This window comes from Excalfactoria chinensis, chromosome 5 (assembly GCF_039878825.1).
Source record: "Excalfactoria chinensis isolate bCotChi1 chromosome 5, bCotChi1.hap2, whole genome shotgun sequence".
Classification (NCBI taxonomy): Eukaryota; Metazoa; Chordata; class Aves; order Galliformes; family Phasianidae; genus Excalfactoria; species Excalfactoria chinensis.
The window spans coordinates 24,196,523-24,220,833 of NC_092829.1; the positions used below are offsets into that span (position 1 = coordinate 24,196,523).

Sequence of the window (24,311 nt, forward strand, 5' to 3'; positions counted from 1 at the left end):
AACACAGGTTTCATCTAAATGTCAGTGCTGCTTTGCATTCTTAGATTGTTCTTGCTTTGATTCACTGGTATGAGACATTGGTTCCAGACAATTATACAAGAACTGGCTGGTGTAATACACTGTTGTGTTGGAGTGGCCCACACATAGCAATGCATTGCCTCTAATTAAAGCAGAGTTGCACCTGCGTCAGGCCTTTAAATGCTTAGACTTGATATTTTTTTCTCTGCATAGAAATTGACTAGTAACATCCTGTATGCATAACAAGGCCTTATTTAATATTAATTAATCCCAGCTCTTCTCCATATTCTGTATGCACCATGTTGTCTGTGTTGTTCTCCAGTGTGACAACAAAATCAGTGTGTAGCAGTAATTGTTGAATTCCTGCATTCTCATCTTTCTTCTAAGAAGGCTGTATGCCTGTGCTCTTGTTATTGCTTCTGAATCTCGCGTGCAAGTTTACAATGCTATGAGTGTGGGTTTAGGGATGTGTTACTGAAGAGGGTAGGGAATATAGTGTTTTATGCATAGCTTTGTGGAACCAAAGTTTTCATGTTGGTCAGCACTGGGACAGTCAGATCTGCAAGTCTTTGTTGCAAGTAAGTCGGAGGTGGAGTTGTGAGCAGCATAGTTGACAGAGCCTAGACTTGTCCAGCTTGAAAAGCACCTTGGAGCTCTTTTTGTGTGACGTTTTGCTCCAAGAAGGGTGAATTCAGGCTGCATTGCTTAGGGCTTTGTTTAGTCTAGTCTTAGTCTGAGAGCAAACTTTCTACAAACTCTCAGCACCTGTTCCAGTAGTTGATAATCCTTAGAGAGAAAACCTTTTTTGTTCTCCATTTGGAACCTTCCTTATTTCGATCTGTGCTGTTTCTTGTATTGTTCCCTCCCACAGACCTCAATAGGCAAGGAATCTGCCATCTTTGTAACCTTCTCTTGTGAAGGCTGCTGTTAGGTTCCCTTGAGACTTCTCTTTACCAAGTTAGACATTCTAGCTGTAGGATACCATGACTTCAGCACATTGACTTTCTTCTGGGGAGCCCCAAGCTGGAAACAGTAGCCCAGGTGTGATATAGCAAGTCCCAGGCCCTTCAGTGTTCTGGCTGGACTCTTTATGGTACAGCTTTGAAGTTTATGCACTGGCCAAGACACCCTGGATGCTTGGTTAGGACAGCTCTGCACAGTCCTGCATAGTAAGAGCTATTTTGTTTTCTTCTTGTTTAACTGTTGACTTTGCTTTGCAATGTCTAGTGAAGTTAAACTGTGTATTTTCTTTCTGTATAGAGAAAGAAAAAAAAACAATGAAAATGTTAATGATCATTTGAATTTTTGCTTTGACTGCAGGGAACTAAATGCAGCATCAGCTGTTTCTTAACCTCCACTGAAAATGGAAATAATGAATGGGAAATCTTTGAGCCTTATAAATATTGTAAATAAAGACTCTTAGTAAAGAAGTTTAGATTACTTTCAAATGCATAGGTACCTTTAACCTAATTTCAACTTGAGTTTTCTAAAGACAGATTGAAAAATGGTTGTATTTAAAATAGTACACAAACTGGGTTTCATAGCGTGCCAGACTTAAAGTTAGAGGTTTAAGAAATGTTTTATTCACTGATCACTGTATTAAAATTGTTTCTGGAACTTAGGGTGGATTCATAATGTTCATGTCTTTTTGCATCAATAGTATTGTGTGTGACTTTTTTCAGAACAGATGAACCACCTTTGCCGTCTCTGCTGGTTACTGGTATAGATATGAATGCTGTCATGATTATTATAATTCCCGTTTAAAATAACAAATATTTTGCACCTGTGAGATTGAAATTGTTATTTTGTGTAGAACAGACGCTTGTATCCAATGTGCTTTTCTGAAACTGATCTTTGTGTTACCTCTTTTTCTAGGAAATAGAGTTCTTGACATCTTTTATCCATGAACCTAGAGAGGAAAGAGTTTTTACAATGAGAAGACATCATCAGCAAGGTAGGTTAAGGTCCAGTATCTGACAGTTATGTGTTGTCTATTCAGCTGAAGGGAAAATGTTATCAGACTTCATCTCTTTATGTGCATTGAAATGATTACTGGGGCCGTAGGTGTTTTAGAGACAGTAGACATCTGGTAACTGCAGTGCTGAGCAGTGACGAAACTGTACTCAAGTATTCAATGAAATACAAAATCCTACAGATTTTATGTCACACACACAAAATAAGGTGATGCCAGAGTTAAGTTCTCAGAGTGTTCATACTCTGAGGAGTATGATAACTGATAAATTGCTTACATCTGCTTACCTGGGCAGTTTAAATATATATGTATATTTATCTCTATTTGTTATTTTATACTGCAATGTCTTGTCAAGCTGCCTGGTATTTCAGGTAAATCTAAAATGTCTGGTTTCTTTGTGAGCAAATTTTGTATGGAGATGTTTAGAATGTAGTGAAGGTAACCTTTTACTGTGCATTTGATGACAGCCTGAGTGCTGAATTATTTAGAATTGTTTTGTACTGCCTACTAGACCGTTAGATCATTTTACACTATAATATTGTTACTGCATAGGAAAAAATGCACACTCAGCAGCCTCAGTGATCTCTGGAAAGGATAATTTGTTTGAATTAACAATATGGCTGACATTTTACCAGAATATCTTTGACTACCTTTGTTTGCAAAGGCTACGCAATATTATATTTGACACTATGTGGCATTTATAGGGGAGAAAAAGTGTGATTAGATGCATTTTTGTGTCTTAATTTGCTTCTAGCTATAGCTATCTACAGTGTGGGATTTCGTGGAATGGTCTGAAATAGGTAACATCAAACAACTTCAATCGAATTTGTTCTTGAAACCCTTTTTTTCAGTTTCTTAAGGGAAAAAAAAAAAAAGACATCATTAGAGGCTGGTTTTTCTTTGTGCCTCACTTGGCACTTGGACTAGATCAAGAGTTTGAAAAAGATGTTAACATTTAAGTTTGCTGGTACAATCAGTGTGAATTCTTAGGCTTAGGTTACTTCCATTCTTGCACTTCGGTCTAAATCACAAAATCCATCCTATTTGAGGCTGGCTGACCATTGTTTTCAGGCATATGCTTGGTCAGGTACTAGAAAAACTCACTTCACATGAAACATAATGAATTTGAATTAAAAAAGTTCAGTGAGTACTCTGATGTATTCTGTACTACATTTACTTGGCACATTATAACAATATCATATTTACCTTATTTCTAAAAACATTAAATATTACTAATACCACCTAAACAAGATGTAATGTTTTTGAAAATTTTAAGTTCTCCTTTAAAAAGTATTCTGAAATATTGGATGTAATAATGATTGCTGATTCTCTTGTAACCTTTCTGGTTTTCTGTTTAGGTGTTCAAGCTTCTGACTCGGTCATCAAATATTAATGGGAAAAAAACCCAAAAACAAACAACTGATTAATTAACATTAACATTTTCTGGCAGTTTGTTGGTTGTTTCTTTCTTTTAATTCTTTGGTGTTTGATGAGGAGAAATTTGAGAAAAATTTCAAGGAATGGAGTTAGCTCACAGTTTATTGCTCAATGAAGAAGAGTATAACCAGCTTGGTGAATATCAGAAAGCAGAGTTCATTTTTGAATGGTTACAGTTTTTGGAAAAGCTTTTACCAGTCACTAGCAGGGTAAGTATAATGTGACTTGAAAAGTGTGTTGGTTTTTTTTTTCCTTGTTTTTTTTTTCTTTTTTCTTAAGAAAAGTATTTGAATAGCAATTTTGTTTCTAGCGGCATTTAGCAAATGTTCAATGCTGTATGGAAAATACTCTTAATTCTACTAGAAATTGTGTGCTAAAAAATACAGACTTTCTTGATATGGCTTTTCTACGGGTAGAAAAGTACAGTAAAATGAGCATTTTACTAAGAACGTCGATGCATCAAAATGATAATAGCAGAAAAATGAAGAGTATTAGAATTAACTATCTGTTAACATTTAAATTTAATTGCTACTGTTTTTTTTCCAGACTGATATAAAAGAAAACCAGAAGAAACTGGTTGAGCAATTGACTTCTTTATTAAACAATTCACCAGGACCTCCTACCAGACGGCTTATTGCCAAGAATTTAGCTGTACTTTATAGCACTGGAGACACTTTTTCTGTTTACCAAACAATTGAAAAATGCAATGAACTCATTCGGAGTAAAGATGATTCACCAAGTTATCTGCCTACGAAACTGTAAGTATTTTTCGTTGAACTCCAGACTTCAAATCTGGTAACAGCAGAGACAAGTGCGAGACACATGATAATATGTGAATGTAGGGAAGGGAATGCTTCCTCATTTCTGCCTGTTGTCCAAACAAGCTTTGTGCCATGAAACAGGATTTGAGAGGCTCCTTGATTAGAATAATTATTATGAGAGTGCCATGTGTAAAAAGTAACATTTTTCTCCAAGCATCTCTGAACTTTTCAGACTGAGTACTACAAAGAGGAACTGAATTCCTTTGAAAACGGAAAGCAAATTCAAATTACTTCCTGTACGCTGTAAGAATTTTAACTTAGTCATTTAATATATGCTGCCTTCAAGGCAGAATTATGGATGGCTAAGGATTTGTGTAGCTTTTCATATATCTCTTTGTGTCTTCCCTGGAAAGTTTTGGATAAGTTCAGCTGCAGGTTGTGAATAAAGTCAGGTCAGTACCATTTAACATAAATTACCCTTCAGAGTTTAATAGCTTAAATATATTTTTCATCCTTATTAAAAATTGTTTAAATCACATTACTTTTGAAGCATTCAACAGAATGGTAATTTGATGGTTGATAGGAGTCAGCAAGGATTGTGTACATTAGAATAAAATTTGGCTTACCAAGATGTTTCATGTTTACTGGGTCCACTGGAAAGAAATGCACTGAGTGACCTGAAAGCTAAGCTGAATTAACTTATTTAGAAACATAGACATGTTAAATCTGTATGCATACGCTACCATTTAATGTTATAAATGACCACGGTGTGCTTTAAGGTAATGCAAGAAACTAAGGATAGTTTTTGCTTTATGGTCTTTGTGTATGAGAAGAAAAAAACAGCTTGAAATGCATATTGTTATATGGAAGCAAGTCAAACGCTACCTGTTACAAAAGAGCTTAAGAAAGCTTTTAATTAACTGCTTATTTTATAGTTAGTAAAAGACAAAGAATTTACCTGACATGATAAATCTGAGTTCACTGCCACAGGACAGATAATGAAAGAAAAGACATAATGGTACTGAATATTGAATATGGGCAGCAGGAACTCAAATGATACAAGACAGTTAGTGATTTCCAACCAGACAATTGAAAATCAGGCCAGAAAGAATAGCAGCAATGGATGACAGATCAGGAGTGGGCAGGTGTTTAAAAAACAAGAAGGTGGTAGTAGTACTACTGAGAATAGCAGTAAAACAGATGAATACAAATCCAAGTACAAAATACAGTGACTGAGCAAATTTCTTAAAGAGTTGAAATGGGTGTAGTTACTTAGAAGCATATGAAATATTTGTAATTAAATGCCTGAAGTATGGCCAAAAGAATAGAGGAATATGGAATGTTTTTGTAGGATGCAAATCCAAACCTTAAATTTTTTTCTGGTACACCAAATATCCTCCACTGTAGTAAGAAAATAAATAAATAAAAGTAGAGATGAGGAAACATCATTGTACATTATTAATTACACAGTATACAAAGCAGATCAGAATTGGTCATTCCCCTTTTGTTTCAGTTGTTAATTGTGTTTCTGACAATCCTTTTTAAATGATGTTTCCTGAAAACAGATTTTTACAAGGAGACTGTTGTCTTTTCCAATAATATATTGATTTTTTGTTTCCTTCTCATTTCAGTTGACCTCTTGTACTGTCTTAAGAGTTGAGAATAAGCTCATCTTAAAGAGCTTACTCTTGCAGAGTAAATTACTGCTATAGTACTGTTCCTCAGCAGTGAAATGTATTAATATTATAGGTGAGTTTAGACTGGCACAGAACTCTATTAACTACTTGCTTTGGCTGCAAGGCAGTTGCTTTGGAGGAAGTGAAATGATGTCAGCATAGCAAGGAGGGATGCTGGAGTCCATTGACAGCAAGGCAAAAGTGACAGAAAAAAGACAGAAATGGTGGAGATCCAGAGTAAGAAGAGAGAAAAGTAGCTGGAGGAGAAAAGAAGAGGCAGCATTAAGAATCCTGTGATTGGCATGAAAACAGTGGTGAGGAGAGTGAATGAGAGATGATGTGAAGAAAAAGGCATGAATAAATCATGGATTCAAAAAGGAGATTTCTTGCAGTATTGATACTGAGACACTAGGCTACAGAAAAGCAATTGGAGTAAGGGGCTTTATCTTGTGCAGGAATTAGGTGGACTACTTGGTGTCCAGTGAGGAAAGGCTGGTTTTTGTTGTTGTTGTTGTTTTCTTTTCTTTTTTCTTTCTTTTTTTTTTTCTTTTTTTTTTTCTTTCTTTCTTTTTTTTTTTTTTTTTTATGCTTTCTTTGTGGTTTTTGTTTTTGTTTTATCTTGACTAAAGTCTTGTCTGTGTTTGCCATCTGTCCTTGTCAGTTTAGCATACGTGCCCACGTTGTCTGGTAGCTCACTTCTCAATCATTGTTAGCAAATTCTGATTCACCTGGAGATTCCTCTAATGACAGGTCCTAAAGAATTGTTGGTTTATCTCATATTTCACCACTTATCTTTTTTCATGTGGGTGGAAGATTATTTCAGGCAAGCATTTTTAAAAGAAAATAGCCATCATCATCTACTAAAGTAGAGTGTGATGTGAGTCCTGTTATTGAATCAGACAAATAGGTCATGTAGAGTGACTTTAAATTTCAGAGTTTTGAAAATATTCACTAGTACTTTTAATCTGTAAGCATTGTAAAAATATTTGGCTGATCAGGAAACTTTCATTGCTGACCTCATTGTTAATTTACTACTTTTTAAATCTTAGTTTTGCATGTATTGTAGCTACCTCTCACAAGTTAAGAAAACAACTGAAGTTTATCTCATAGAATCATGGAATCACAATGCCTCTTGAACACTGCCAGGGATGGTGAATCCCCTGCCTCCCTGGGCAGCCCATCCCAGTGCCTGACCACTCTCTGAGATAAAAAGGTTTTCCTTATGTCTAATCTAAATCTCCTCTGGTACAACTTGTGGTCATTTCCTTGGGTCCCGTTCGTTGCCTGGGAGAGGAGGCCAAACCCTTCCTCACTACAACCTCCCTTCAGGAAGTTATAGAGTGCAGTGAGGTTTCCTCTGAGCATCCTCTTCTCCAGACTAAACAATCCCAGCTCCATCAGCTGCTCCTCATAAGACTTGTGCTCCAGACCTCTCACTAGTGTCATTGCCCTTCTCTGGATGCATTCCAGGGCCTCAATGTCTTCCTTTTTGTGGGGGGCCCAAAACTGAACACAATACTCGAGGTGCAGCCTCACCAGTGCTGAGTACAGGGGGATGATTACCTTATGATTTCTAATGCAGGCCTGGATGGCGTTGGCTCTCTTGGCCTTCTGGGTACACTGTTGGCTTATGTTCAGCTGAGCATCAACTAACACCCTCAGGTCCCTTTCCTCTTCACAATTATATTTAAAGTTATTTAAAAACTCAGTGCAGTGTGCTGCCAAGGATGAAAATACACCGGCAGAAATCTTTTCCCCACAAAACATGGGCATCTTTTGAAATTTCCTTTCCCTTCCAGAGGGGCTTCCCTGAAAACATCTGCAAATTAACAGAATCGGTAGCTTGTGTGGTTTGGACTTAGTGAGAAACATTTGTGGGAAAAAATTTAAACAACTAGAGTTATAATACAATTCTGAGAGATGGCCAGAAGAGCTTCTGACTTTTATATAAAGCAGAGATAGCTGTGTTGTTATCTTTAGGTAACTAGATATTACGTGTCAACAAATATTGCCAAATTACTGTGCAACACAATGAACTCTTTGATATCATGCTTAAGCAAATGATGGTCATACTAAACATGTAAGAGTGTTTGCAGGTTATTTCAGGATGTAATAAGGCAGTCCTGGAGATATTTTTCTTATGTGTTCACTGAACATTCTTTACATCAATTATAGCTTGAAATATAGGTTATTTAGTCTTAAAACTAGCTAAAGGAGTTATCTAGGACCATCAAATGATCAATGTGATAAGGTACTGCAATTATAGTTTTATGCCCAGCCACTCCACAGGCAAAACTAAAATCCAGATTGTTGGTATGTACGAGTAAAAGCAGTAATGAAAAATGTTGCTTTAAAAAAATAAGAATTTTTGTTTTGATAAGAGAATAAAGATCATCAGTTTTATTTTTCCTGTGACATTTAGAAATGACACAGGTGATGTGATGTCACAGTCTGTGTGATGCAGGCCATTCTTAGTTAGAAATTCATTGGTTAGGCTTAAGAATGGATCATAAAAAATGTTTTTCAATTCCGAAATGTATTGAGGTTTATTTTGCCAGCCCCTGTATCCTCAGTGCTGTATCCTATAGTGCTACTGTGTGAGTGTGTGCCTCACACTCATCTTCTTTTTTTTTTTTTTTTTTCTGTTTGATAATCCACTTACACTTTTGAAACATTCTATTTAGTTATTTTGTTACTTGCCAATTGATTACATTAGACTTCTTAATCCCTTCCATCTGTTGTTGCATCCATTTTCATGCGTTTTTGGATTTGCTTTTGTTTTAGTGCTGCGGTGGTATGCTTGGGCTATTTATACAAAAAATTGGGAAGAATTTTGGGAAACAGTTTTACTGACACCGTTGGGAATGTGCTTAAAGCAATGAAGAATGCAGAGGTATTGGAACAGCATGTTTAAAAAATGATTGGAAAAATAATAGGATGTTTACTGTTCATAGACCAATGAATAGGAGAAATTGCATGATACCAGTGTATGCAAAAATTGTGGTGAGTCATAGGATAAAAGTCAATATGTATATTCCAAAGAATTACCAATGGATTATGACCATAATTGGATTGTAGATATTCTCATGCTGCTTTCATGTAATAACTTGTTAATTTAGAAGATTTCACTGCCTTTACTAATGAGAACAACATTTTTGCTTCAGCTTGTTTCATATTTTGAATATTAAATTGCCCATGAGTACCTTTCCATAGAATGCAGAATCTTTTATGTTTACTTGGTTATAGTATTATAGAATGAGTTCTTTAATTCATTTCAGCATAAGCAGATCTCTAATGGTGAAAAAAATTCTCATACATTTATTTACTTGTTTTGGTAGGCACCGTTTTCTGTTTCCAAGGGGTTTAGAACTGTGGAACTGTAATATTTCTTCTTTTTCATTTTTCAGTCTCAAGGCCGTTATGAAATCATGCTTAGTTTACAAAATATGCTGAAGGGTTTAGGAGCTGCTGCTATCCCTTGCCATAGGGATATTTATAAAGCTGCCCGATCATGTTTGACAGATCGATCTATGGCAGTCCGCTGTGCTGCTGCAAAGGTAAAGTGCTCTCATTATTTGCTATTTAGTACACTCCCTAAACAAAGCTTTCATTTAATGGATGATGGAACGTATCAGTAAATAAATTGTTTGCTTGTCTGTATTTCTTTGACATTGTCCTTGCAGCAAAAAATCAAGTAATTTCAGTATGAAGCAACATGCTTATTTTATTAGGGAGAACTTAGTCTTTATACTGCAAGCTAAAATCTGTACTGAGTGCTTTTCCATAACAAAACATTAACCTTAGGCTTTTTTTTTTTTTTTTTATTTTTTTCTGTCTAGTGTCTTCTTGAACTTCAGAATGAAGCAGTATTTATGTGGAGTACGGATCTGGATAGTGTTGTGACCTTGTGTTTTAAATCCTTTGAAGGTTCTAATTATGATGTACATTTAGCAGTTTCAAAACTTTTAGGCACAGTGCTGGCTAGAGCTTTAACATCCAAGCAGACAACAGGTAAAGTATGCACTTGGGTGATTTGTCATCTGTAAAAATCTTATCAGGTGTTCAGAAACTGAAGTCCTGAAACCTGAAGTAAAATCACCATGTAAACTTCATCTAGCTGTTTGTATCTGTGGTTTGATCTTTTTGGTGACTTTTTTCTCATAGCATTTTTTTCTCATACACAATCATAGTGCTTTTACTTGAGTCACACAACTGTATACACTCACTGACAGTAGCAATAAACAAGAAAAAATATTTGGTAAAACTAGTTTCTTTCGTTACAAGAATAATGTATTTTTGCAATGTGTAAAAAGCCACTAAGATGTGATGCAGTATCTGCCTGCCAAACTGAAAAGCTAAGGATAACTTTTTAAATTGTGTTTCCAAAATTGTCAGTACCGGATCTGGATTTTATAGTGGTACAGACAGGATCTGAAGCAGGAATGAACACACAGTTCTGTTAACAGAGTGTGTATAACAGTTTTTGCTGACAGGCGTCCTGGCACAAATTTAGCATCTCAAATCTTTGGTATCATTCAGAGCGGGAGTTTTTAGTCTAGTCTTAGGAGCCTAAAGCTAAACTATCAACTGTAATCTTTGTGAAATATAACATGGGACAGAGTGAGTGTGATTCTACATTTAATGACATCAAGACTTTGGGTGCAATAAGCAGAAAATGACAAAATGAAGTAGTTAAGCCCAGCTTACTGTTGGTTCAAAATTCTTGAGGCTATCTGCTAACTTTGAAGACTCTTAAAATCTTGAATTCCAAAGAGATTTTTTTAGAAAAATAATTTTTAGAGAGAAGAAAACAATTAAAACTGGTATTTTTTTATTAAAATGGGAAAAAAAGCCAAACCCACAGACCTCTCTGTCTTCTTTATAAACTCTTTCTTTTCTCATTGCAAACAATATAGTTATATAACCTTAACACTTCAGTAATACAAGATGCTCATCCAGCTGTTTTGTTGGTTATTTTTAGTAGTGAACCGTTAGGTTAAACACAAGTTAGACCCGCATGAGACAGAAGCTGGGTTAAGGCTAAGAGGGGCTAAGGAACAAGCTGGGGGAGCAAATCATGAGGAAGTCATAGCTACAACATTTGTATGTGGTAACCTTTTGGTTTTGGGGATTATTATTGATTGATCTAAAGTTTTCTCTATCTCATCAAAATAGAGTGAAAAACTGTAAAAATTCTAGGTTACTTGGTTTAAACACTGTGCAGTAATCACATGAAGTTTATTTTTCTCCTTGTTTGGAGAACTAGTACTAAGTTGAGATAATTTTTGTTTCTAAAAGAACCTTTTGCAGTGTCCATATCTGGCTAAGTGTAACAAGAAGGTAATCTGTCCTGTCTTGAGACTGGACTAGAAGGTCATCCTTGGTGCTGAGGTGGATGAGTTGGTCAGGGCTTTCATGAAGCTTAAGATAGTAAGAGTAGGTTATACAGACTGTTCTGCAGAGAGGGCTTAGATTTGATGATAAATACTGAGGGAGGGTGTGTGTACACGTGTGTGTGTGTGTGTGTTTGTATATAAAATGTTTCGGGGTGTTTGGATTTGGTTGTTACTGGGTTGTGTAAATTCATATTTTTGAAAATGATTGGAGTCAAAGCTTTATCTCTGAAATAGGAGAAGCTTCTACAGAGCTACTCCTGTAAACAATTATATCTATTTTTAGCATCAACCAAGCATAACTCCCGCAAAATCTCTTTGGAAGAAGTGATGGAGCTCTTAGGAACTGGATTTCTGCGTGGAAGTTATGGATTTCTACGGGCCAGTGGTGACATGCTGAAAGGGACCAGCTCTGTCAGCAGAGATGTTAGGGTTGGAGTCACACAGGTTTGTGTCACATTATTTATGTTGTTCTAAGATTGCCAAATGTTTCTACAACAACTGTTTTGTTTTTATATATCCTTTATTTTATATCCTTTATTTCATCCTTGTTTGTAACAGTGAATTTCAGTATTTTGACTACGTGTACTTTTTTTAAGAGATTTTTTCCCTTTTTCATGCGTTTCTATGCTAATGTATACCAGTTCTAGACAGTGTGCTCTAGCTGTGCTGTCACAGTAAAATCAGTGATGTTTCTGTAAGAAACACTGTTTTATGTATACCGATGCCTGTAAGAAGAAAATGCTTTCATTTATAAAAAGTATTGGTTATTATTTGAATTACAGTCTGTTATAATTTTTAAAATCTATAAGAAATATTCTGAAGATAGCTTCTTATATACAGAAGAATAATTTGTATTTGTTGAAGGTGTAGCTATGGCTGTATGAGTCTTTGCAACACTGTTCTGTTAAATTCCTCAGTTTTCAAATCTGTAAAACAGTGGTAATATACTCATACATTACTAAGCCTAAGTAGTATTTGTTAAGAGCTATTAATTGCTAACAGGATTTTCTTGTACAGTTTCTCCATCTGCATTACATCACTTTCTTTTGTGTAAATACTTTAGTCATTAATGTTAGACCCAAGTCAAAGTATATAAGATGTAAATAGAGAAGTTTGTTGATATGGGTAGTATCTGTGAAATTTCTTTTGAGGACTATTGCATATTCAATTGCGTATACTCATTTTATGGCATTCACTTTTCTTGGTGGTAACACATCTATTCATTAAAAAACCCCACATATGCACATAGAAGGCATTTATAAGGGAGTGTATTATGTAGCAAAATAAATGGTCTTCTGGTAATTAGATTTGTAAAGTGACTCTGCATTCTTTCTTTTTGTTGTGACGTCCACAGTCTTTTTATGGTACCGCCACTGCAAAGCAAACAATTAAAATTCATTGAGATTAAGAACAGTGCTTAGGGGCCGCATATATTCCCTAATTCCAAGCCTATAATAACAAAATTCTGTCAGGGTTATGGGTTACTGTATTCTAACATAGTAGTTCTTAAAATGCATTCATACATTAAATTTGTGTTCCACGTGCAGAATGTTAAATAGCTAGGAGCTGTTGTTCGGTGAGACCAAACACAGTGTTTTACATAACAAGTGCCTGTGCAGGGTAAACTGCCATTTCTCACACTCTGGAATGAAATAAAATAGGCCAGCAACTTGAATTAACTTACAGTCAAACTAAATTGTGTTATCACTAGAATATTTTTTAGCGCTACATTTTTGACTTGCTACCTGCAGGTAAGAATGTACCTGATTTATGAACTCAGTTCACTGACATTGTTTTTCTGGCATTACACAGAGGCATAAATAATTATATATGTGGATAAATAGCCGATAGCAGTTTTCCAGATGATTTTCCTCTAAAATATGACTTCTTTCAAATCTTTTACAGGCGTATGTGGTATTTGCCTCTACATTAGGAGGACAGTGGCTTGAAAGGAACTTCTCTGCCTTCCTTTCCCATATTCTAGATCTTGTTTCTCAGTCACACCCTAAGGCTATTCAGAATCAGATGGATGCTATCGGCTGTCGCTGCTGTGTTTCATTTATCCTTCGAGCTACAGTAGGAGGCCTTCTTGGGGAAAAAGCTCAAATTGCAGCTGCCAAGGAGATTTGTCAGGCTGTCTGGAAACTGAAGAAAGCTGTGGGTATGGATCTAACAAGATTATCCATTTGAGCTTCTGTTTTTTCTTTTAAGTAGTTGTCTAACTTCCTAATGCAGAAATATAATATCTACTGCTGATTTATCATCCTAATAACTTAGAAGGTTTTTGATAGTGTGCTTTGTTTTTAACTTGGGCTTTTTTTGTTTTGTTTGTTTGTGTAGATATAATGTTTTCTTTTTATTTTTACTTTAGCTACTTACTCCCTAGCAAAATCACTTTAACCACTTGCAAATATAACAGTATGATGTATCTGTGCAGGAATGTAACACAGACAATATTGTAAAATGGCAGTTAACAGTTGATATGCATCTAGCTACATTCTACTTTCCTGTTCAGTTCATATGACGCTACTGATGGTTTGTTTCTAATTGTAAAAAGAAATATTCCTCCTGAAGAAAAGAGGTAGTTAGGTACACAGCTTCCAAGCAAACTGCTGATTTCCCACCACCATCCTTGTTGGGGGGGTGAAAGAGAATAACTGCTGCGTAATGTTTTCTGTTTATGTATCTAAATGATAAATGTCTCAAATGATGAAGTTAGGAAACAAAACAAGTAAAGCTTTTTTTTTTTTTTTTTTTTCCTCAGCTTTATTTCCTCCCTATTATTCTGTCTATTCTCATTATCCCCCTTCTTGTGCCTCATTCCACATTCACTCTTGTGCTCTTTCCTTCTTTCCTGTGATTTTTTTTCCTACTGTGTGTATAATCTGACAGGTTATATGTGTTCCCTTGTCAAAGCATGACCTCTTAAAGTCATTTCTGGGAAGACTGGGAATAGCATGTTTCTTGTTAGCCACTGTTCTCATCGAGTTCAGATCTGCACTTTTTTGTGTTTGTTTTTGTTGTTGTTGTTGTTGTTTTGTTTGTTTTTTTACCATTTTGTCTTTCCAACTGCCCTCACAGACATTTAAGTGCTAGAAATATACTTGTCTTAATGAAAGTAAACCTTTATGAAAACGATTTGATCAGTGATTAAAAATGGTAGTGATAAAAGTTCACTCAGCAATACAAACTGCCATAGCAGAACCCTTTATCTGATTGCTTTGTTTCGTTTATGGTAGCAATTTCATGGGGTTCTTCCTATGTTGTGTTACTAGATGCTTCAGTGAGTGACAGTAACTTGGAGACACGATTTAGTACAACAGATGTAACAGCAAGTCAACATGTGCTTGTGTGTGCACTTCAAGAACTTGGAAGTCTCATTCATGGCTTAGGAACTACAGCAGCGCCATTACTACAGGACTCCAGCACGGGTATGTGCTTTGAATTTTTTCATGTACAAGAATATAAAATATATTCTCATGTTTACTATGATCTTCTATGATTGCCTGTGGCTGGACTGTTAACTCTTTAATATTTGTTGGCATGGGAAACAGTCCTTGTGTGCAGGTTGTAGCATGCAGTCTCTTCACCTGGATCTCTTTAATTCTGGACTTTGTTTCTTCTTCTCAAAATAAAGGAATAAGGGAAGTTGACTTTCTGCATGCCATATGAAATTTTCAGGCCCTGCCCTAGGATGTCTATATTACATCTTGTCTGCACTATCACGTTCATTTAAAAATAAAAAAATAAAAGATGGAAAAAAAAATATTAGTATCCATTCTAACTTTGTTAAATATTTAAACTAAGTCAGTTTGATCAAGATCAGTGTCTTTATCTACTTTTCTTGCTTGCAGAGAGAATGTTTTCTTCTGGATAGGTTTGTGTGTGTCTTTCTCCCTTGAATGCATTTTATTTGTTGAGAGTGATTGCAGAGTTTTTAATTCACATTGGTGAATAACCACATGATATTTTAAAGTTTTTTCACCCTATTACTTTTCAAGGTAGTATTTTCATTAAATAATTGTAGTTTTTATATTTGATGACAAATATTTTGAGATTAAATCATTAGTACTTTTAAAAGAGAAGTACAGAAATTAGAAATTTCATAATTCCATATACATTTTGCTTGTTGACATCATCTTATAGATCACCCGTTTGCCAGCTTCTTAAATGTCTTCATGCATTTTATTTTTCAGGAGTTCTGGACGCAGTAATTTCTGTCATCCTTCATCCCAGCATTCCAGTTAGACTAACAGCAGCTTGGTGTTTACGCTGTATTGCAATAGCATTACCGTCTTCCGTGTCTCTACTGTTGAATCGTTGCATTGAACGTCTGAATGCATTGAAATCCTCCCCAGAAGCAGTAACTGGTTTCAGTTTTGCTATTGCTGCTTTACTGGGTGCTGTAAAACACTGTCCTCTGGGAATTCCACATGGAAAAGGGAAGGTATGGTCTGAGGGAAATTTGTGGGAAATTTGTGGGAAAGTTCATTAGTGATTTTGTTAACCATTCACACTGACTGATATCTTTTCATAGTGGAGAAGATTGTTAGGTATTTCTACCCTATTTTTAGAATGAGGTCAATTTTCTGCATCTGTGAGGACTTAAATTTAATAGCTCCAAACAGTTTACCCAAAGAAAACATTTCTCATGTCTGAAGTTTGGGGGATATCCTGATAGCTTCTTCTCCCAGCCTTCATTTCTCTGTTTCCATCTATCACGGTTTTGTGGTGTTGCTGTCAATATTCTATTCAATGAGAAGTGTATCCACAGAGTTGCTCACAGCTGGAAAAACTTGGTGCAGCACAAATATCAGCAGTACATGCTAATTTTCTGCAAAATGCAGAAGTTTACCTTCTTGCTTCTTCTCTAATGTTCGTTGACTCTGATTGGGATGTTTTCAGGAGTGGCAACTTTGATGAAAGTGCTGTGGATTTTGGTGTTATTACACCTCTGTGAAATGAAAGAAATGCTTTAATATATTAGCACAAAATCACTCTTGCAGTGATTCCAGGCCACCTGCGCAGTGTTATGGAGCTCTGGCAATTCCACACCACTCCTTAACAGACATTGCTAACTACAGTTCTCAACATCCAACGTATCAGCTTCTGATGAAACAACTTATATTAAAAAAAAAAAAAAATCCATTTTCTTTAGCTTTTAAAACCTTTTCCCAGTGATAGACTCACCAGGGGTGTTGTTTTCTTTCAAGGCGAGAGAACAAAATGAGTGTTGTTTGCCTGCTTGTACAAAAAAGTACTATTCAATACTATATACCTAAACAGAGCTACAGTATCTATTTGATGGGGAAACTTACTAATTTACAAAGCTTTCTTTTAGAGAAGTAGAATAGAGTCACATAGTGCCAATAGGAGATATGGGAAGGCAAAGAAAAGTGTGGGAGAAACAGTGTATTTTGTACTAAGCTGGCAGGGAGGGAGAACAGAAGAGCTGACAGAAGCCCTTCTCCATTCTTTTCTAGGAACACTGACAGATTCCAGATTAACTCTTCTGAGGAACTGAAAGAGAGCAGTGTTAAACAGAACAGTTTTGGAAAGGAAATGCCAAAAGTAGATAGTAGCAACCTGGTCAGAAGCTGTTTTAAATTGATTTTTCCTTTGATAGAGTGGTTAGAGTTACAGGTAGAACCTATCCTCAGAGCAAGGAAGTAATTAGTGGATATATACATAACATTCTAAACTAATGTTTGTACTTCAAAAAATGAATCAGGAAATATGTATTGATACATGAAGAGGAAAAATTATTAGAAGTCATTAGAGATCCTTTCTAGGATGCTTCTTTATCGGGTAATTTGAATATAGTAAATGATTAGTCATTTTTACTGGTATGATTTAGCAAGTGTGCTGTTTTAACTAGAATCAAATACTTTAAACCTATTAAAATCTATTAAAATAAGTTTATTCATTTGAAACCAATGATGCTATTGAAGAAAATATTTTACAGTACATTCATATCTTTTGAAATTCTCCATGTATGTATATTGAGAATATTCCTGAAGTCAACTTTCATGTGCAAACTTCCATGGCTTTATAAGCGTGCAAATAAATTATAGAAGGCTACTGTCTATACTGAGGCTTTTAATGATGATATTGATAATGACGTTTCTTGATAGTAATGCTAACTTGTAAACAGTTTGTTTTGGCAATCAAATATAATGCAGTAAGAAAGAAATACTTTTTAACGCTTAAGAAATATGTATGCAAGACATAATATAAAGCCAACCATTTGCAGAATACTTTTACAGGCTTTAGCCATACTGAGGGCAGTTGTTTGTGGACACTTTGTATGATCTTACATGTAAATTCTAGGTTGCTTGCGTTCTGTTAACAGGTGCAGATTATCACCTTGAGTTTTGCATGTTAGAGATCATGTGCAGTTATTGTGGAGAAGCTGGGACAGGATTGATTTTTATTGTAGCATGCCCTGCTATCCTGCTTGTTTATTCATGCTATTTGTTGAATGGTAGGACGTATTAAAAAAACAAAGAAAAAAGAAAAAGAAGAAAAAAAAGACACTTTACTCCTCTTGCCACTTCTTCTGAGCTCTAATTCATATGACTCACTCTATTTATTTTTTTGCATAGTGGCATAAGTAGAATATCGAAACACTTTTATCCTTCTCATGTATATTTGTATCAGAATTGTCAGCTCTTATTTCACTATTGGTAGAAGAAGGGACAAAAAGAAGCTAGGTAACATACCTGACTCCCCGCAGCACCTGTTGAAGCTACCCCAGACTAGTAGCTGCAGTCAGTCATTGCTTCATAAGCCTAAGTGTGAGAAGAAGACCATGTTCTGTCCGGGGATAGTGAAATACGGCTAAGTATTGCAGCAAATGCAATTGGAAAAAACATCTGATAGTTGCTAGGATGCTGATGCTCTTTTTTTCTCTCTTTAACTTTGAAGGTAATCATGACTGTAGCAGAAGATTTGTTGTGTTCTGCTTCTCAGAACAGTCGCCTTTCAGTGCAGCGAACACAGGCTGGATGGCTGTTAATAGCAGCCCTCATGACATTAGGTAATAGCTGCATACAATTTTACTTAAATTTAACTAAGCTGTCCTATGTAAAAAGGCTGTTAGTTTCAAATTTATTATTAGATCATTGGAGACAATGTTTGAAAGGCAGCGGCTGGTGGGACTGCAATTAATAAAATTTAGAAGATAAGCTTAAAAGTTAATCTAATCTAATATCCTTGTGGTTATGAATATTTACAGTGATTTTGTTTTTTTTAAGTGTCTTATTCATTATATGCTGGGATAGAAGAGTTGAATTCCTTCTAAATGTTATTGTACTTTCTGATTAGTGATCAGGTTATTGACTCTGGTGTATGTTGTCAGTTTGTGTTTTTTCAGTCACCTTTTTTCAGCTGTTATTTCTGCCTAACAGCTTCCAGAGCTCTCTTGAATTAAAGAAAACACACCTTGTGTATTTACATATAACAAATGTTAGCTTTTCTGAACACTGCTTATTGTGTAATACATCCCTTTCATGCTGGTGATCCACACAATCTGTGCTTAGCAAGACAGAAGTCATAGTTGATGACCTACTAATAAATGGGTCAGTAGTCATGTATGAATGTGGAGTATCAGGTAAATTTCCTAGCAATGAAGTATGAGTAGGTTGGGAAAATAAAGTTATGTTTCCAGATGTAATGATTTTGTGAATATAATGGAAAAGAACCAAAGAGAACACTTGGATTTTTTTTTTTTGAGTCTTCACATTGGCATGACAGCTGTCAATACCTACAGGTCCTGCAGTTGTCCAATACCACCTTCCACGAATACTTTTACTGTGGAAGTGTGTCTTTCCATCATCTCCTAAAGACCTAGAAACAGAGAAGACACGAGGAGATTCATTTACATGGCAAGTAACTCTAGAAGGCCGTGCTGGTGCTCTCTGCGGTAAGTTGAATGTATCATTCTTCGTAGTTGGACTCATAATTTGCTTTTCCTTCTGAAACAAGTTACTCCATATTGCTTTTTTGTTTTTTCCTCCACTGGCTGTTAGAGGATACTCTTGCCCCCCAACATTACAAGCTTGTGTGTTTATGAGTGTATATATATATGCATATATGTGTGTGTGTGTGTGTTCGTGTACTCTCTCTACAACTGCCTGAAGGGAGATTGTGGCAAGATGGATGTTGGCCTCTTCTCCCATGTAACTAGTGACAGGACAAGATGGAGTGGCCTCAGGCTGTGCCAGGAGAGATTCAGGTTGGACATTAGGTAAAACTTCTAAAGCATCATCAGGTGCTGGAATGGGCTGCCCAGGGAGATGGTGGAGTCACCTTCACTGGAGATATTTAAGAAACACAGAGATGTACTGAGGGATATGATTTAGTGGGATTGGATGAGTTTGGAGGTCTTTTCCAACCTTGATGATTTGATGATTCTATGTGTATTTCATAGTTCTGAAAACAAACAGTAAAACATATTGCTGGTAGAGGGTTTTTGCTCATGTTCTTCAATTCAGTTGACCAAGCTGTGAACGATATAAGGAATGCCTCTCTTCCTTAGCATGTACATCACAGTAACATCTGAGGACCCAAACCAGGATATGCTCTTCACATTATTGTATTTAGTGAATGACCAGTTCTGCTTCCTTATAGCTGACTTACTGTAATATAGATTTATTGTATTAGTCTAAGCAAGCTGCAAGAAGGGGAAGACTCAGGTAAAAATTACAATTTGTCTACTGTCTGGTAGGCTTTCATTGTGAAATATTGGGAATTTGGGTTTCTAAGACAATGTTTTGCTGCTCTTGAAGTACTTAATGTATTGCAGTCATAAATTCTGGAGTACTATAGAGTCCGTGGTAAAGGATAAGCATGTGCCATAGTGTAGCAGTCCCCTTTCTTTTACTGTTAAAATTTGTCAGAAAGTGTGGAATTTGACGTTCATTACTTAGGTTACTTGTAAAATAAAAATAACATTTTACTATTTGTTTGTTGTGGAAATAGGTCTTTTATGCTTTATAGTAATAGTAATTCAAATTTAATTTTCTGTAAGTAATAAGAACTACTAAAGTACATGTAAGTTGTTTCTTAAAGCACAGTCATTAGGTGAAATTTAAAGAGAAAAGTAGCAGTGCAAGTAAGCAGTGGGTAATCTAATCATCATCCTTCTCCCACTTTTTAAATTTTCTTTGTTGTTATTATTATCATGGAATTATGATGAAGCTGAGTTTTATCCCACAATTCAATTCATACCAAAAAGCAAAAAATGCTTTGGTACAGATGTCCAAGCTGAGACACAAAAACAATGTATTTGTGAATATGATTTTTTCGTTTGTAATTTTATCGTTTTTTTTAAGTTACTATTCCAAGTGCTTTTTCATGTTTTTAATGCTTTTAAAAATGGAAATCTTAAAATTTTAAGTGAGGTAATTATGCATTTTTTCCTTATGTATCTCACTTTAATTCAATTCAATTTTCTTTTTTTAGCAATCAGAAGCTTCATTTCCAACTGTGCTGGTCTTCTTACAGATGAAGTTCTTCAGAGACTTCTTCCTCCTCTCCCAAGTGCTGTTGATTTACTGACACAGTAAGTGTGTCAAAGTGTTAAATGCTATTCTGATTTTAAAAAGCTACAGAGGAATTCTCTTGCAGTTGATTTGGTGCACTTTCTAAAGAACATCCTTTTTAAAGCACAAAAATTAGAATATAGGATTTAGCAGTATCACGACTTTAGCTGACAGTGATGTGTACTGCAGATTCCAGTATGGCATAAAGAAATTAATGGAAGAATTTATATACTTTCATTAAATTTATGTCTTTTTTTCTTCTTTTTTCAAAATTTTTTCAAAGTTTTCAAACTTTTATCGGACTTGCATATTCATTTGTATAAGTGTTCATTGTTTTTAATACAATAATATTCTGGGACAAAAAGATTTATAGATGTTACTGTTTCTATTTAAGTTGACAACTAAGCTGGAAAGGATTTAGTAATTTAACTTTTGCCTTATGTCAGAGTAAGTAGTGATGTAATGTGCTAAACTCTACCTTGCAAACATGTCTGCCAAGAAGTCAGCTGTGATACATACAGGTACAGTCAGGGACAATAGAAAACTTTATATATTTCTCTAGTATTAAATTTAAAACAAAGATAGGAATGTTAACTAAGAGGTTCTCTCAGATGATGTGAAATTGTTTAGCTTCTGCTATTGGTACTGCAAATCAAAACAGTATAACACTTATAGAAATTGTTTAGTAGATTAGAACCAGACTTAATAATCCTTGAACTCTTTAACATCTCTAATGCGCTTTTCATGTTTTAAGGCTTTCTTCAATCTCTAAGTCTTATGGAAATTCTTTAAAAACATCATCAACGGTTTACAGACATAAACTTTATGAATTACTGGCAGTATTGCCTCCAAAAATGTATGAAGGTATGTATTCTTACAAAGAACACCCCTAGAAACACTATAGGTGCATGTTGAGCATATATTCAGCTAGCAAGATTTAATTTAGCCTTTTCTGACACATTTTGTTTCTTCTGTTTATATTTCATGAAATTAGAGTGAAGTCATAATGGGAAGATTGAAAAGTTACTGTTTGTGATCCTTTCTCCCCTCTTTCTTTTAGAAATATAGGCTTTGTGCTGATTTTAATTGAAGCTTGAAGGTACACAACCTTATGATTTTTAATTATGGACTTCCTGTGATATCTGTTTTGCATCCTTAATTCTTAATCCAAACAATGTAACTCAGCATTAGGCAATCGAATGTGATCCATTGAAATAATTCAATTAAACAGGCTCACAGAATGGCTGAGATTGTAAGGGACATTGGAAGGTCATCTGTTCTAAACCCTGATCAAGCAGGGAAACCTAGAGCAGGTTGTCCAGACAGATACGTTAATCTTATCCTTTTCAAATTGATGATGAAATGTTTGCTTTTAAAGAAAAATGGGAAGAAAACCTGAGGACGGATTCACTGTTCTTTAGCATAACATAATTTGCCATATTTAAAATCTAATTTTCCAGTACAGTGGCTAATAATAGATCAACTGGAACATTATTTTTTGTCATTTTGAAATAGTCATATGAATAGTTCATCACTGAGTGGACTGAAGTAAGGAACCAGAGTGTTTGATAATTATGAAGTACAGGGTATTTCATTAGGACAGATGGATGTGCCAGCCAGACATTTAATTGATTGCATCCTCTAGATCATGGAGGGAGTCTTTCCTCAGTTAATCTGCTCCATCTAGTGGTAAATGCTCCGTGAATTCTCATAAGGATGAGTCCCTGATTTCTCTGCCTTAAAGCTGTTGTCACGTTCTGAATTAACAATTGTTAATATACACTATGTTTATGTATACACTATGTGTGTGACATTTGTTTCTGAATTAAGCTTAAAGTACTGGATGTGACAACTCCGTCCCTCAGAGAAAGTTTGTTCTTTTGTCCTTTTATTACAGGCGAACAACATTTTATAGAATACAAATACTTGAGGTTGAGCAGATTTAACAGTGCTTTGGTTTGAGATTTCTGCATATAGTCTACCTATTGAATTTTCTGTTTCGCAGGGTGATATGTGAAGCATGAATCTTGTGATAGAGCAAGATTCTAGCTGAGAGTGTTATAATCTAGAGCCAATAAATAAAGTTGAAAAGCTTTTCTTGGGGGAGGGGTGGGGGGGAAGGGGTTGTGGGTTGTTGTTTTTTTTTTTAAATAAATAAATAATAGCATTAGAATCATAATACTAACATTGTTAGTATTAACAATACTACATATTAACAGGTGTAATTTAAGAGTTGTCCATCCATTTGTAATGCAACAGTGTGGGGAGGACTGGGAATGTAAGGGAAAAATTCATATTGCAAAAGCCTGTTTTTCAAGGTCTGTTACATGTTCTAGCCATGAAAGTTTGCATCATTTTGAAACACTATCCAAGTTTTTAAAGGGAAGGTTAAAAGAAGTACTTTTTTTTTATGTAGTGTTTCTAGTGTTTCCCTCGTGGGGAAACTGTATGTCTTTGCAAATGCTAGAATTTTCAAAAATAAATTATTGCAGAAAAAATATGGTTATGGAACCCAGGATGCGTTCTTCTGTGTCTAGTATTAGTCTTCCTTATTTACTAGGAATAACAGTGGATGTGCTGTGTATTCATACCTGCAAGCCTCTTTAAGTCAAACCTTTAGATTTCTGAGGTCTATGATACAAGGACTTGTTCAGGCTCTGCTTGGTCCCTTCCTGTTCCCTTTCTTCTTTTGCTCTGATTACCCATAACAGCTGTCATTGTTTTGATTGTCTACAACATCTCATGAAAGAGCAGTTTCTAGTTGTTTTCAATTTGTTGGTTTTTGTTTAAAGGCTGAATTTCTTTTGCTTTGACGCAGTAGCTGTGCATCCTGGAACGTATCTGATATTGCTAACATTTGAAAGTTTTGATTTGTATTTTGGAAAAAATTACATACTTGCTAATTGGTCATAGAGGTAAAACAGAAGCAGCAGATAACATGGTGGCAACTAGGCTGTTCCATTTTGGAACTGTGTTGAGGAAGTATAGGCAACTTCAGTGTTAGTGGGTAGTTATGTGGTCTTCTAACAAGAAAACTGAATGCAAATAACTGGGTATGTGGACTTAACCTGCTTCCAATGCTGACATCTCCTAAATGATGACAACTTCACTTTACAGTCGTAATGGTCTGGAGGTATATTCATGCATAATGTTTCTATAAAGAGCATACACTCTTCAAGATCAATTCTACTGTCTTTTTCAACACCACTTAATAAATTTGACAGACTTTTCTCAGCATTAGAACAGGTTCTCTCACTGCAGGGTCACCTGGAAGTCTGGCTCTGAATGCCTAATGGTAGTTGTTTTTTTAATGTATAATAATGTATAATGCTGTCTGAAATTTTCTTCACAGAAGTACGTGCAAGTTTTTTTCTACTAGTATAAACTTTCAGAACATAACATAGAATAAATCCCTCGTGGTTTACTTTGTGAATGCAAACTCCTGAAATATCAGAATACAATCCACAACTTGGTTGGTTACTTAGTGTATTTAGAAATGTTTTTAA

The 24,311-nt window shown here is 35.4% G+C and overlaps 1 protein-coding gene across 2 annotated transcripts in view; it reads left to right on the plus strand.

Annotated features, from left to right (window-relative positions):
• HEATR5A (HEAT repeat containing 5A) overlaps nt 1–24,311 on the plus strand; it is a 55,749-nt gene that overhangs the window by 6,041 nt on the left and 25,397 nt on the right. For both annotated transcript variants that reach the window (XM_072337008.1, XM_072337009.1), the window contains exons 2-15: nt 1,894–1,972; nt 3,349–3,636; nt 3,974–4,185; nt 8,649–8,757; nt 9,272–9,421; nt 9,704–9,875; nt 11,544–11,704; nt 13,166–13,421; nt 14,536–14,691; nt 15,457–15,707; nt 18,188–18,299; nt 19,032–19,184; nt 20,726–20,825; nt 21,560–21,669. In XM_072337008.1, coding sequence (XP_072193109.1) covers nt 3,511–3,636; nt 3,974–4,185; nt 8,649–8,757; nt 9,272–9,421; nt 9,704–9,875; nt 11,544–11,704; nt 13,166–13,421; nt 14,536–14,691; nt 15,457–15,707; nt 18,188–18,299; nt 19,032–19,184; nt 20,726–20,825; nt 21,560–21,669 — 2,068 coding nt within the window. In that variant the 5' untranslated portion in view covers nt 1,894–1,972; nt 3,349–3,510. The remainder of the gene's footprint in view (nt 1–1,893; nt 1,973–3,348; nt 3,637–3,973; nt 4,186–8,648; nt 8,758–9,271; nt 9,422–9,703; nt 9,876–11,543; nt 11,705–13,165; nt 13,422–14,535; nt 14,692–15,456; nt 15,708–18,187; nt 18,300–19,031; nt 19,185–20,725; nt 20,826–21,559; nt 21,670–24,311) is intronic.